The 15560-nt window shown below is 41.4% G+C and overlaps 1 protein-coding gene across 1 annotated transcript in view; it reads left to right on the top strand.

Moving 5' to 3' along the window:
* SVOPL (SVOP like) overlaps positions 1–15061 on the top strand; it is a 71971-nt gene extending 56910 nt beyond the window's left edge. Inside the window, 2 exon segments of the mRNA XM_029233275.1 lie at positions 5117–5224; positions 12744–15061. Of these exon segments, the coding sequence (XP_029089108.1) occupies positions 5117–5224; positions 12744–12908 (273 nt within the window). The 3' untranslated portion in view covers positions 12909–15061.
* The last annotated feature ends 499 nt before the right edge of the window (positions 15062–15560 follow it).

Below are 15560 nucleotides of genomic sequence, written 5' to 3'. Positions count from 1 at the left end.
TCTCTCGTTGCGGAGCATGGGCTCTAGGAGCGCGGGCTTCAGTAGTTGTGGCATGCAGGCTCAGTAGTTGTGGCTTGCAGGCTCTAGAGCACAGGCTCAGCAGTTGTGGTGCACGGGCCTAGTTGCTCCGCGGCATGTGTGATCTTCCCAGACCAGGGCTTGAACCTGTGTCCCGTGCATGGCAGGCGGATTCCTAACCACTGTGCCACCAGGGAAGCCCAGGAAATGCATTCTTACGTAGAAAAAGCCTACTGAATAATTTTTGAGGTCAAAGGGTGTGCATATTTTAAATTACAATGGATCTTTTAAGAAAATTTATATACTCCTTGATATATTAACACACTCTTAAACAAGCAACCCTGTTTCTTTCCGTCATCACTAAAAAGCCTTTTTTAACCTTTTTTGATATGGTGGACAATAACTCATATCTCCTCTTAATTTGTACTTTGTTATTAGTAAGGCTGAGCATCTTTCATCTGTTTATTATCCATTTGTATTTCTTTGGTAAACTGCTTATTTATGGGATTTGCTCTAATTTCTTCAGGCCATTAGCTATTTATTATTATACTACAGATATTTTTTCATTGTTCATGGTTTACCTTATGATGTTACTATCAAAGTTTTTGGCATGCAAAATATAAATTTTTTTGTAGTCAACTTACCAATTATTTTCACGTAAGGAGTTAGTGTTTTGGGTCATGCTTAGTGGCCTTCATTAATCCATATTTCTCAAAATGTTTCTTAAACACTGAAAGTGCAAAGGCTTTCAATGTTTCAACTAAAACATTAAATTCTTTGATTTATTCACAATTTACTTATGCTTGAGACCTGAGGTAAAGGTCCAGCTTTAAAAAGCAACAACACAAACTGACTTAATGAGCCTGATTCAATAAAGCCAAGAGAGAGAACTGGGGAACCGGAGGTCTTCAAGTCTTTCCAGCACTTTTCTTTGGCCAGGCAGAGGAAGAGGCTGCTGAGGTTACTAGGAAGCTGGAGAAACAGAAGAAACACTTGAAGAAGGAAAAGGCTGGCTGCGATTGCCCTTGCGTCTTCAGAAAACAGCAGCAGGACCCTGGAGGAATGTGAGGGGACAAGTGAAAGAGCCGAAAAGAAGCCAAAGCAAAAGCCCCAGGAGGCTCCTCAGGAGAATGGAATGAAGACCCACCTGTCTCCTCCAACCCCCCCCCCCCAAAGAAATCTTTTTCCAAGGAGGAGCTGGTTAGCAGTGATCTTGAGGAAACAGCTGGCAGTGGAAGTCTCACCAAGAGGAAGAAATCTTTCCCCAAAGAGGAACCAGTGAGTGACCCTGAAGAGTCAGGAAACAAGAAGGTCCCCAGGCAAAAGAGGAAATTCTCTTCCAAGGAGGAGCCACTCGGCAGTGGACCTGAAGAGGCTGCTGCCAGCAAGAGCAGCAGCTCCAAGAAAAAGAAAAAGCTCTGAAACCTCCCCCAGGAAAATCAGAATGGACGTTTCCCTAGTGGGGCATAACTTGCAGACGTATTTCCCAGCCCATCCCCTATCTCAATAAAAACCAAACCAAAACAGAACAAGCAAACAAAGCAACAAAACAGTGCTTAGCTGGTTGCTCCCAGGCCATTCATCATCCTTTTGTCTGGCTCCTCTCGGTTGATTTAACACGCCCCTATTACAATAACCAAATTTCCATAGATTCTTGGATCTGTTTTGTGACTCACTGTTTTACTGATCTATTTTGGCACTGATATCATATTGCTGATGACTGGAACTTTGTTTAGTGCCTCTTAGCCGAATAACCTCTCCAGATTCCCTCACCCGCACATGTTTTCAGAAGTGTCTTGATTTTTATAGATATGTTAATGCTTTCAAATTAACTTCAGAATCAGTTTTTCCCCCCAGATTGACTCAAAAATACTACTGGGATTTTGACTGAGAATCCATTAGAGTTACTACAGATTACTTTGAGAACCATTTTTTAAAACAATACTGCATTTTTCTAAGAACTAAACAAATTTATTCAATTTTTCATGTCCCTTAGTAGGGACATGAAAAATACCTTCATATATGTAATACATTTCTTAAGTTTATTCCTAAGTACTTTATTTTTGTTCCTATTTATCTGTGTCCAACAAAGTTAATATGCTGTATTTTCATTCCAATGTTATTTTGTATTTTTCTTGAGACTTCTTTGACCTGTGGATTGTTTAGCAGTGTTTGGAGATTTTGCTGTCATCTTTATTTGTAGCTTTGATAGCATTTGAGTCAGAGAACACATTCTATAATTTCAGTTCTTTTAAATCCTTTGAGGTTAATGTTATGGCCCAGATATCTTGGTGAATGTTCCATGGGCAGAAAAAAATGTGTATTCTGCTGTTTGTTCGGTGGGTGTTCTATAACTGTGAATGAGATCCTCTTGGTTGATGGTGTCATAAAGTTCTATATCCAGCTGATTTTGTCTAGTAGTTTGTCAATTGAAGTCTCCAACTATATGTAGATTTGTTTCTCCTTTCAGTTTTTTCTGAAAGAATGTAATTTGAAGCTCTTTGGTGTATAAACCTTTAGGAGTGTTTTCTTGTTGGACTGAACCTTTTATCATTGTGTAGTATCCCTCTTTGTCCCTGGTCTGGGCTGATTTTTAGAAGCAGAGATTTACAGATCTCTGTTTTTTGATACAGTGAATCTGGAGTGGGGCCTGAAAATATGCATTTTAACAAAATTCCCAGATGATTTTTAGTGGTTTTGGTTTATTTGGTTTTTTTCGATATATACCCAGGAATGGAATTGCTGGGTCATATGGTAATTCTGTTTTTAGTTTTCTGATAAATCTCCATACTGTTTTCCACAGTGGCTGCATTCTCACCAACAGTGCAAAGGTTCCCTTTTCTCCACATCTTCGCCAACATGTTATTTGTGTTCTTTTTGATTATAGCCATTCTGACAGGTGTGAGGTGATATCTCATTGTAGTTTTGATTTGCATTTCCCTGATTAACGATGTTGAGCACCTGCTAACATGCAGATGTGCCTGTTAGCCATCTGCATTTCCTCTTTGGCCGGATGATTTTTATAATTAGGTATTACTCAGAGTTCTTGCTTACAAACAATAGAAATTGACTTTGGTTAACTTAGGCAGAAAGGAATTTTTTATTTTTTTAATCAATTTTATTTTTGGCCATGCTGTGCAGCATACAGGATCTTAGTTCCCTCACCAGGGACTGAACCTGTGCCCCGTGCAGTGGAAGTGTGGAGTCTTAACCACTGGACTGCCAGGGACATCCCAGAAAGGAATTTATTGAAAGAATATCCAGTAACACTGACTTGATTGCTAGAGTCCTGCTAGGAAGCAGAGCCCTAAACCCCTCTAGGGAAGCCAAAGAAATGAAGGAATTGCTCTCTCCGATCCTAGTTGGTAGAGCACAAAGTTTTATGACCTAAACTTAACCATGAGGCTCTCACAACATTTCAGACTTTGAATCTGGTGCAAAGAATATGAAGTAGAGCTAGTTTAGAATTCAGCCTGGTGGTGGTGAGAATTTTGGTGTCAAAACAGAAGTGGCAGTAGTGGCAGAACCTAGACACATGCCTAACTGTGGCATCATTTGGTCATGGGTCAGACTGCCTGGTCTCCTTTGGTTTCTATCCCTTTTCCCTTTTATCATCCTGGTTTCCCAAAACTCCTGTTTGGCGAAAATTGTAACATTTTATTTTGGGAGATAAAATCAGAAAATAGTAACTATCACTTGCTAGGTCAACTACGAAATAGTAAATGTGGTTAATACCATGGGTTCTGTTTGCCTGACAAATGGCATGATTTATACTGTTTTAGAAGGCAAACAGGCGGACTTCCCTGGTGGTCCAGTGGTTAAGACTCTGCGCATCCAATGCAGGGGGTGCGGGTTTGATCCCTGGTTGGGGAACTAAGAGCCCACATGCCGTGTGGCACAGACAAAAAAAACAAAAAAAAAGGTCAAGTAGGCCTTATACACAGGATGGGCTCTCAAATTGTGTATCTTAGGGGAACCTTAGTGGTGGTGACAGCAGTAGGGATCTGTTATGTGTCAGGGATCTATCTGTGACTTTGGACAAGTAGTCACTTAGCCCTTCCTTACTCTAGGATTATCTGTAAAGTGAAAAGGTTGGACTAGACCAAAGACTAGACTAGTGTCTAGGTCTCCAAACTGCAATATTCTGTGACTCTAGAGAGCCTCGTTGTTCCTTAATCATTTCAGTTAACCATCCTTGTGAGATTAGTTGACAACTACTACCATGTGTTTGGCTTTTTGCTAACTTTGGGCAAAGTCCTAGGGAAACTGATGTGTGAGATGGAGTGTCTAAACCAGTGGTCTCCAACCTCTTTGGCACCAGGGACTGGTTTTGTGAAGACAATTTTCCACGGATGGGGGTGTGGGTGGGGGAGATGCCTCAGGCGGTAACGCGAGCGATGGGAGCGGCAGATGAAGCTTCGCTCGCTTGCCCGTCACTCACCTCCTGCTGTGCGGCCTGGTTCCTAACAGGCTGCGGACCGGTACCGGTCTGTGGCCCGGGGCTTGGGGACCCCTGGTCTAAACTAACCAGTATCAGGATGGGAATGGTGTCCGTTTTTTCTACGGTAAGTTTTGATTGGTTGTGACCCATGAAGCATCATGAACACACACACGTTATCATTTCAGAGACCAGGAAATTACATCTATTCCCAAAAGGCTTCCTCCTGGTTGATCCTGTCAGAACTGAAGAGGGAAAGTAGACTTTTAGCAGAGGGGGTACTGCAGGAAAGGAGAGGGTTACAAGTTAAGCTGAATTGGTATGGGAGAGCGGGTAGGAAAACAGGCAGCTCTCCCGTCTTCCCCAGGTACTGGGTTGCTCTGGAGAAGCCTGAGGGCTGAATGCAGGGAGAAGTCTGACTTGGCCAGTGCATGTTAATGTCACTCGCAGCTCATGGAAGAGTGGCACAAAATTGCCTACAGTAGCTTGGCCCAAATAAATAATAGACCTAGGATGTCAGGAATGCACAAGTTACAGAACGGCTGCAAAGCCCTTTGTTTACGTATTTGGTGAAGTGAATTCTTATTTTCTCTTTAGCATAAAAGTCAGTTTAAAAGTGACTGGGGCACAATCTATTTAGTCATTCCTTGTGCTTTGCAGGTTCTCATGAGTGCATCATTTCTGGGAGCCTTGTCTTTTCTCATCTGTGTTGTGTGTGCCATTTCTGCATTTACTCTCCCTATTGAGACCAAAGGACGGGCCCTACAGGTAAGTGATGCAGGACTCTCGTAAGCATTCTCAACTAACACCTTTTGACTAAAGGAAATAAGCTTGGAGTATGGAAATTCTTTTAAGCAGACGATGATGCCCAAGTCTGTGCTAACACAATGGTACATCTGTTTAGCAGGTTCCAGTAGAAAAAATGGGTATCCACTGTTCCTGCATATAACTTTGAGCAGCAAACCAATTATTCATTTCAAACCTTTCCTTCCTGTAAAAGTTGACTAAGATGAATGATATTATTGACACCTCAGCTTTCTACCCTTCACTTTTCTGTTTGTAAGCATTGCTGCAGAGCTAAATGTGGCCAGAGGATCAGAAACAGCTATTTGCATTGCCCTTAGGATCACAGGGTCATTACTGTTGGTCCAGCTACCTTTCCCCCAATTTTGTCAGCTGCCTGTGGTAAGACTGGAGGCAAAAACTTCTGTGCTGCCCCAGTTGTCATCCAATACTAACAGACACAAAGTGCATAAAAAAGGATATCCCAAAAGTATAAGGTATGCTCCCGGGGGCAAAGTTGTATCAGAGATGGCCTCTCCTAGCCCCCTTAAGGTTGGCTCCATCTCAAAGTACAGCTGGTGGCTCTGTTGTTTCCCTGCCTTAAACGTAAAGCTTGTTGCTGGTATGCAAGGGTGTGTGTGTGTGCGCGTGCACACGCCCACAGGGAAAGGGGGAGAACACCTGGGGTTAGCTGTACACGGGTGACCACTGAACAGCAGGGGAGTTAGAAGCACCAACCCTCCAGGCTGTCAAAAATGCCAGCATAATTTATAAGCAGCCTTTGGTATCCAGTTACTCGCATCTGTGGATTCAACCAACCACGGATCGTGGATTGTATAGTACTAGAGTATTTACAACTGGAAAAAAATCCACGTAAACGTGGACCTGCACAATTCAAACCCACGTTATTCAAGGGTTAACTGTGTCTTATCTGAGCTGCCACATCTAAATGGGACTGTGAAGTCATCGTGCTCCTTTGGCTGAACATGGCTTGCCTTCTCTCCCATATCCTATTTATAGTGAACCAAGGACACTTGTTAATGTCTGTGAGTAGTTGGAAAGTATTTTTGAGTAAAGGGGGCGGGGGGGGAGCAAAACTAAAAAAAAACCCCGGTTTACACCAGTCTTCATGTTTTTTGCTTGCCCTAGATCCAAAATGTGTTATTCCATTTTCCCAACTTTTTTTTTTTTTTTTTTTTTGCGGTACGCGGGCCTCTCACTGCCGTGGCCTCTCCCGCCGCGGAGCACAGGCTCCGGACGCGCAGGTTCAGCGGCCATGACTCACGGGCCCAGCCGCTCCGTGGCACGCGGGATCCTCCCGGACCGGGGCACGTACCCGCGTCCCCTCCATCAGCAGGCGGACTCTCAACCACTGCGCCACCAGGGAAGCCCTTCCCCCTAACTTTTACTCTTCAAGGTAATACTCATTTTAATCACAGATTAGATAACCTGCTATGTAATTATAAATTTAGGGCTTTGTTTAGATTCCTTACGTGGAAAGGTGACCCATTCATTGCATACCTGAAGCCAGGGATTGAATTAGGTGATTCAAATGATTCCTTTTAATCTTAAAGGATTGTCACATGCTTCAAACAGAAACTAAGGCAAAAGGAGAGTTGTGTAACTCGAATAAAGGAACATACTGTCGGACTGGAATTTAAATTAGACTGCAAAGTTAAGTGATGCTAAATCTTATGCTAATTTTCTGTGATGGTGGCTTTTTTAAAGTAGTAACAATACATATAAAATGAAACCTGGCTCATCTCACGTGCTTTACGGATTTCCAATTCAAGCCCTATCCACTTATGATGACCATTCCCTCTTTTGTTGACTGGGACTTGGTTTTAGGAGTGTAGTGAAATTATTTTGCATGTATGCTTACAAGACATTAATCAGTCCCTACCACTTTAAAATGCGGATACAATAAATACAGTTGTATGGGCATGTAGCCCTTGATGGCTCTGCCACACAATGGCTATATGTCTTTGGGCAAATCTTAAAACGTGTCTGTGTGTATCTCAGTGTTGTGAGCACTTAACATATGAAACTATCTGGTGACTGATACAATAAAACTCCTAGAAATATTTAAAACATGCCAAAAAATTTAACCTTCTACAGCACAGACAGCATCCCTAATAATTTGGATGAACCAACCTGGTCAATAGTTTAATAGTAGTAATTCCACTTTAGAATGACTCTAAAAAGCTCTTATTTTGATGAACCTGGTAAGTAATCAAAACACTCTTGAAAGAAGTATTTATAATGTGACTTTTTTCCTGAATGATGTCTGTATTGCACTAGAATAACTGAATTATAAAGGTACTATTGCACTGTCAGGTACACAAAGGTAAATGTTAGACCCTTAATTCCTTATAAGCTTATTAAAGAACCTTCTATTACTAGTTTTTAGTGCCAGATAGTTGAATATGGAGAAGACTTTATAAAAAATTAAATGTATTATCTAATAAATTACTCATTTTCCAGCAACTTAAATGAATTAAATAAAGACCTGCAACACTATGTCTACCAAAGAAGAAAAATATACTTTTATCTTCACAAAGAGCTGTGGCACATTTAAAATACACCTGGCTTGGGCCTTCGTGGTAAGAATCTGCCTGCCAATGCAGGGGACACGGGTTCAAGCCCTGGTCCGGGAAGATCCCACATGCTGTGGAGCAACTAAGCCCCTGCACCACAACTACTGAGCCTGCACTCTAGAGCCCGCGAGCCACAACTACTGAAGCCTGTGCACCTACAGCCCGTGCTCCAAAACAAGAGAAGTCACTGCAATGAGAAGCCGTGCACTGCAATGAAGAGTAGCCCCTGCTCGCCACAGCTAGAGGAAGCCCGTGCACAGCAATGCAGACCCAACGCAGCCAAAAATAAATAAGTAAAATGTATTAAAAAAAAAAAAAACCACCTGGTTTAATTTCAGTACACTACTTGGTAGTTAAGAAATATTGATTATGTATTTTTGAACAATAAGACACATGAGAATGCAGTAGGTTAGCTGTATATGTTGTCTCAGGGAAGAGATCAATAGAGGACTTTTATAAAATATTCATTAAAGTTGGCAAAGTGTATCTAGGAGAGATGGGTAGGGGGAAGGTGGCTTTCTTCCTTGGCATCAAGTCTGTTCAGGTATATATGAATATGTAATAAATATCAGACAAAACATATACTTGATATTCTCCCATGAGGTTTATAGCAAAAATTGGACTGAAATTTTGTATCTAAGACTTGAATTTGAGGTGGTATCATTAAGCGTTTCAAAACAAATAGAAGTCATCCAACCTGGAAGAAATGGACATATTCTTAGAAAAGCACAACCTTCCAAGACTGAACCAGGAAGAAATAGAAAATATAAACAGACCAATCACAAGCACTGAAATTGAAACTGTGATTAAAAATCTTCCAACAAAGAAAAGCCCAGGACCAGATGGCTTCACAGGTGAATTCTATCAAACATTTCAAGAAGAGCTGACACTCATGCTTCTCAAACTCTTCGAAAAAATCGCAGAGGAAGGAACACTCCCAAACTCATTCTACGAGGCCACCATCACCCTGATACCAAAACCAGACAAAGGTGTCACAAAAAAAACTACAGGCCAATATCACTGATGAACACAGATGCAAAAATCCTCAACAAAATACTAGCAAACAGACTCCAACAGCACATTAAAAGGATCATACAACATAATCAAGTGGGGTTTATCCCAGGAACGCAAAGATTCTTCAATATACGCAAATCAATCAATGTGATACACTGTATTAACAAATTGAGGGAGAAAAACCATATGATCATCTCAATAGACACAGAAAAGGCTTTTGACAAAATTCAACACCCATTTATGATAAAAACCCTCCAGAAAGTAGGCATAGACGGAACTTATCTCAACATAATAAAGCCCACATATGACAAACTCAGAGCCATCATCGTTCTCAATGGTGAAAAACTGAAACCATTTCCACTAAGATCAGGAACAAGACAAGGATGCCCACCCTCACCACTATTATTCAACATAGTTTTGGAAGTTTTAGCAGTCAGAGAAGAAAAATAAATAGAAGGAATCCAAATCGGAAAAGAAGAAGTAAAACTGTCACTGTTTGCAGATGACATGATACTATACACAGAGAATCCTAAAGATGCTACCAGAAAACTGCTAGAGCTAATCAATGAATTTGGTAAAGTAGCAGGATCCAAAATCAATGCACAGAAATCTCTTGCATTCCTACACACACAGATGATGAGATATCTGAAAGAGAAATTAAGGAGACCCTCCCATTTGCCATTGCAACAAAAAGAATAAAATACCTAGGAATAAACCTACCTAAGGAGACAAAAGACCTGTATGCAGAAAACTATAAGACCCTGATGAAAGAAATTAAAGATGATACAAACAGATGGAGAGATATACCATGTTCTTGGATTGGAAGAATCAACATTGTGAAAATGACCATACTACCCAAAGCAATCTACAGATTCAGTGCAATCCCTATCAAACTACCAATGGCATTTTTCACAGAACTAGAACAAAAAATTGCACAATTTGTATGGAAGCACAAAAGACCCCAAATAGCCAAAGCAATCTTAAGAAAAATGGAGCTGGAGGAATCAGGCTCCCTGACTTCTGACTATACTACAAAGCTACAGTAATCAAGACAGTATGGTACTGGCACAAAAAACACAAATATAGATCAATGGAACAGGATAGAAAACCCAGAGATAAACCCATGCACATATGGTCACCTTATCTTTGATAAAGGAGGCAAGAATATACAATGGAGAAAAGACAGCCTCTTCAGTAAGTGGTGCTGGGAAAACTGGGCAGCCACATGTAAAAGAATGAAATTAGAACACTTCCTAACACCATACACAAAAATAAACTCCAAATGGATTAAAGACCTAAATGTAAGGCCAGACACTATCAAACTCTTAGAGGAAAACATAGGCAGAACACTCTATGACATAAGTCACAGCAAGATCCTTTTTGAACCACCTCCTAGAGCAATGGTAATAAAAACAGAAATAAACAAATGGGACCTAATGAAACTTAAAAGCTTTTGCACAGCAAAGGAAACCATAAACAAGATGAAAAGACAACCCTCAGAATGGGAGAAAATATTTGCAAATGAAGCAATTGACAAAGGATTAATCTCCAAGATATATAAGCACCTCATGCAGTTCAATATCAAAAAAACAAAGAACCCAATCCAAAAATGGGCAGAAGATCTAAATAGACATTTCTCCAAAGAATATATACAGATTGCCAACAAACACATGAAAGGATGCTCAACATCACTGATCATTAGAGAAATGCAAATCAAAACTACAATGAGGTATCACCTCAGAATGGCCATTATCAAATCTACAAACAATAAATGCTGGAGACGGTATGGAGAAAAGGGAACCCTCTTACACTGTTGGTGGAAATGTAAATTGATACAGCCACTATGAAGAACAGTATGGAGATTCCTTAAAAAAACTAAAAATAGAATTACCATATGATCCAGCAATCCCACTTCTGGGCATATACCCTGAGAAAACCATAATTCAAAAAGAGACATGTACCACAATGTTCATTGCAGCACTATTTACAATAGCCAGGACATGGAAGCAACCTAAGTGTCCATCGACAGATGAATGGATAAAGAAGACGTGGCCTATATATACAATGGAATATTACTCAGCCATAAAAGGAAAGGAAATTAAGTTATTTGTAGTGAGGTGGATGGACCTAGAGTCTGTCATACAGTGTAAAGTAAGCCAAAAAGAGGAAAACAAATACTGTACGTTAATGCATATATATGGAACGTAAAAAAAAAAAAAAAAAAAAAGTTCTGAAGAACCTAGGGGCAGGACAGGAATAAAGACACAGACATGGGCTTCCCTGATGGCGCAGTGGTTGAGCGACTGCCTGCCGATGCGGGGGGACGCGGGTTCGTGCCCTGGTCCGGGAGGATCCCACATGCCGCGGAGCGGCTGGGCCCGTGAGCCATGGCCGCTGGGCCTGTGCGTCCGGAGCCTGTGCTCCACAACGGGAGAGGCCACGCCAGTGAGAGGCCTGCGTACTGCAAAAAAAAAAAAAAAAAAAGACACAGACATAGAGACTGGACTTGAGGACACGGGGAAGGGTAAGCTGGGACAAAGTGAGAGAGTGGCACTGAAAATATATACACTACCAAATGTAAAATAGATAGCTAGTGGGAAGCAGCCGCATAGCACAGGGAGATCAGCTCGGTGCTTTGTGACCACCTAGAGGGGCGGGATAGGGAGGGTGACGCAAGAGGGAGGGGATATGGGATTATACGTATATATACACACACGTATAGCTGATTCACTTTGTTACACAGAAGAAATTTACACAACACTGTAAAGCAATTATACTCCGATAAAGATGTTTAAAAAAAACCCAAAAAAACAGAAGTCATCAAATTCACAATTAAAATTAGAATACGTAAATTGTGACCTCCATACTTTATAATGAAATTGCTTATTCATAAAATAATATGTTTAAACTCATTGCAGTTTTGTATATAATAACCAAAGCAGCTGGGAATAAATTAATTTTTTCCCAGAGAATGTCTGTTTCTACTGTAATTTCATTAATTTTATAGGGGGAATCTGATTCCCAAGATGGAATAAAAAATTAGAGTACATCAAGCTCTTCTACCTCGTGTAATCATATGCCCTTTGTTGAGCAACCACTTGCATGCATGGTATCATACCTGTTCACACAGGTATGCTGTGGAAGAAAAATAGCCAAGGTTTTACATTTAGATTTAGTCTTTTACTGCTGTTCAGGCTTATTGTAGAGACTTCTGAAATTGGGATCCCCAAAGACTTGACTCACCTACTTCTTCCCCTAACTCCTTCCACTCCCATTTTGCACTGGAAAGAAAAAGAATTTGCTGCTACCATGATGAAGTGTCCCTGGACTAGCAAACTAAGTGTATGACAGGTTTATACCCCTGCTTCAATAGCGGTGCAAATCATTCCTATTTGAACTACAGGCACAAATGGCTTAAAGTCAGGAAACCTTTTGTATATAGGGCCAGAGTAAACACTACAGACTTTGAGCTACATATGGTCTCTGTCAACAGCCCCCGCCAGCCTTTAGAAATGTAAACATTATTAGCTCTCAGGCTGTATAAAAGCAGGCCATAGGTTGAATTTGTCTAACAGGCCATAGTTTTGTTGAAACAAGTTGTAGGCCCAAGACGGAGCCACTCCTGCCTGGGTGCGGCCTCAGCAAACCAAAATTTAAATAACCTTCATGTCCCTGTAAATGCTCCGCTTGACCAGAAACACAGTATATCCAGTTGGCCAAACACCAAGCCAACTTTGGGCTCTCTACTCACCTCTTTGTTCCTTATTCTTCATCCTCCCACCTTCAGCCCCACTTTGCAGTTCTTTGAGCCCTTGCAAATGGAGAGTGCCTGCTTCATCAAGTGTCAGTTTGTTTGGACTGCCTAAATTGTCTTCTTTGATCATCTTTAACAGTCTCTGGTGATGAAGATGGAATCCAAAGCTGACTGCTTATGGCCTGTGGGACAAGATGCACAGGCGAACGACCCACTGAACCCTTTGCATTCATTGTTTTCTCATCAAAACCGAGGGCAAGCCACTTTTGGATTTGAGCCTCTGATCCCCCGCACACAGCTCTGATCCAAACCAACTTTATGTGAGGAAAAGCAAAATGTATTCACACACACACACACACGTGTATATATATTTCCCAGAGAAGTTCCAGGACAGCTATAATAGGAGCCTACAATGGGTGGCAGCAGTTAGGGGATGCATAAAGATAAGTCCACAGCATAAAGCACGGGGAGACTTGGAAAACTAAAACAAGAAATTAGTACTACTTGAACTAATGGCACAACAAAATCTAAGTAGCACAAGTCATACTATTAAAGTCATTTAGGGTGACTGCCACTTTCATAAAGAAATCTTCTCGGGCTTCCCTGGTGGCGCAGTGGTTGAGAGTCCGCCTGCCGATGCAGGGGACACGGGTTCATGCCCTGGTCCGGGAAGATCCCACATGCCGTGGAGCGGCTGGGCCCGTGAGCCATGGCCGCCGAGCCTGCGCGTCCGGAGCCTGTGCTCCGCAACGGGAGAGGCCACAACAGTGAGAGGCCCGCGTATGGCAAAAAAAAAAAAAAAAGAGATCTTATCATTTAAGGATTAAATAGGTCAATTGCTAATGTGAATCTTGAAGCCAAAGCTGCAAAATTGGTGGGCATGGATCAAACACTTAAAAGATGTTAAAGCACTCGCCACCTAAATCTAAGGCTCCTGTGCTAAGTTGGTCATGCAACGGGTTACACTGACACTGCGCCACCTGACAACCTCAAGAAAAATTCTGTGCAACAAGGTACGCTGTAAAATACCACAAAATCCCCAACCTAGCAGTACACCTCTCTTAGGTATTAATTTGGTTCTCAAACATCCAATGCTTACCTAAGAATCGGGATCCTCGAGTTTCAAAGAATTGAGCACTCCACCTTCCGGCACACCTGCTTATTTTGTCTAATAATTGTGGTCCTGGAAGCTGTAGACATCTACAAAAATGGCAAGTCTCACTAAGACAACCTAGCATTACAATGGCTATCATGGGGAACATTCCAATTAGACATATTGTTTAAGAACCACACTTGAAAGTGTTTCCAAATCAACCAGAATGGGACACCTATTTTAATTGGTATGCATTAGATTCCAAAAGGCTTCAAAATTCCCAATCAACTTCATTGAAAGATTCAACGCAAAAGGCTAATTTTTCATTAAAGAACGAAACAAGACAATAAGACCAACGTGACTCCTAAAACTCCCCTCTATTTTCCTTTACCCAAGTACTCACTGTCTACTAATCCTCTTACCTGAATTGCCTTTCCATTCTGAAGAGACAAGACCAAAAACAAAAATTCAAGTTGGTTTTCAAATTGCAGCATCTCCAAGGCCAGAAACCTAAGATAATAATACCCACCCCCTCCCCTGAACTTGAATACCCCCATATCTACTCTCAAAGGAGGGCCCTCATGTGGGTCCCTCCCAGGGTTGATGGGACTCTGAAGGATTCTGATAAACTTCTATCAGTTATTCCCTGAAACAGCCAAGTGGAAACTAAAATTAAAACTCATGGAAAACCTTGTCAAATTCTGGTAGATACCAGAACTTACACTCTTCACTATAAACTCCACTCTCCGGGGTATGCAGAATGGGGTTCTGGGGAAACTGACAGAAGCCACAGCCAGAGGTGAGAATTCCTACCAATGTCACCTCTTCCTGAACCCTGTAGTTGCTGGTCAAGAGAGAAATTTCACGTCCTTCCTTTTCCAAATTCAGACCCTTGGGAATTTGATTTGGGGAACTCATTGGTTATTGATCCTTTCTGTCCCAGGGATAACTATTGCCTTCTTGTGTCCTGAGAACTTGGCTTTCTGCCTGCTGGCACATGCAGGTTGTTGGTTCTCATGTATGGAGGCAGCTCAGCCATCAGGCCCCAGAATATGGTTGGACGGAAATGTGGGTTGTATCCCATTTGCAGCCTACCAACTGTTGCCAGCTCTCAGAGGAACTGTCCAAGTACTTCATTCTTTTGGCTATCTTTGGGAGTGGCTCTAGATCTTGGGAGTCTATTTTGGTGGTGTTCAGTACTGCCAGGAATAGTTACTGTTTGTCCAGTTTGAAACTTGATAAGGTATTTGAAAGAATTTTTTTTTTTTTTAAAGTAACTTTATGGTCAGAAGTTGGCTGAACTAGAAGCTGATATTCAGAGCCAGACAGAAACTTTTTAGGCTTTCTCCCCTCCCCCACCCCCAAGCTAAAAATAAAACTATGTACCCAGAGGGAAGAAAAAAATATTCCAAACAACTCTAAATCTAGAACATAGGAATCTTTTAATTTTTATCTTAGTTGAAGATCTTCTCCCTGATATAAAGAAGCAAACTGAAGATAAAGTAGATGGTCAAGAGGATGATCAAAAGGTGGTACTAGGCCCATTCTAGGCCCAAGACAAAGCCACTCCTGCTGGGGGTGCCACCTAGGCAAACCAAAACTTAATAACTTTCATGTCCAATAAATGCTCTGCTTGACCAGAAACGCTGTATATCCAGTCAGCCAATCACCAAATACCAAGCAAACTCTGGTCTCTGTACTTACTTCCTTGTTCCTTATTCTTTACCTCATAAAAACTTCCTGCCTTCCACCCCGTTTTGCTGTTCTCTGAACCCCTGCAAATGGAGACTGCCCTCTTCATGAAATGTTAAATGAAGTTTGTTTGGATTACCTAAATTGTCATCTTTAATCATTTTAAATAGT

Source organism: Monodon monoceros, unplaced genomic scaffold, assembly GCF_005190385.1.
Source record: "Monodon monoceros isolate NGI ecotype Baffin Bay Population unplaced genomic scaffold, NGI_Narwhal_1 Super_Scaffold_2, whole genome shotgun sequence".
Lineage (NCBI taxonomy): Eukaryota > Metazoa > Chordata > Mammalia > Artiodactyla > Monodontidae > Monodon > Monodon monoceros.
This window is presented reverse-complemented; position numbering and strand designations above follow the sequence as displayed.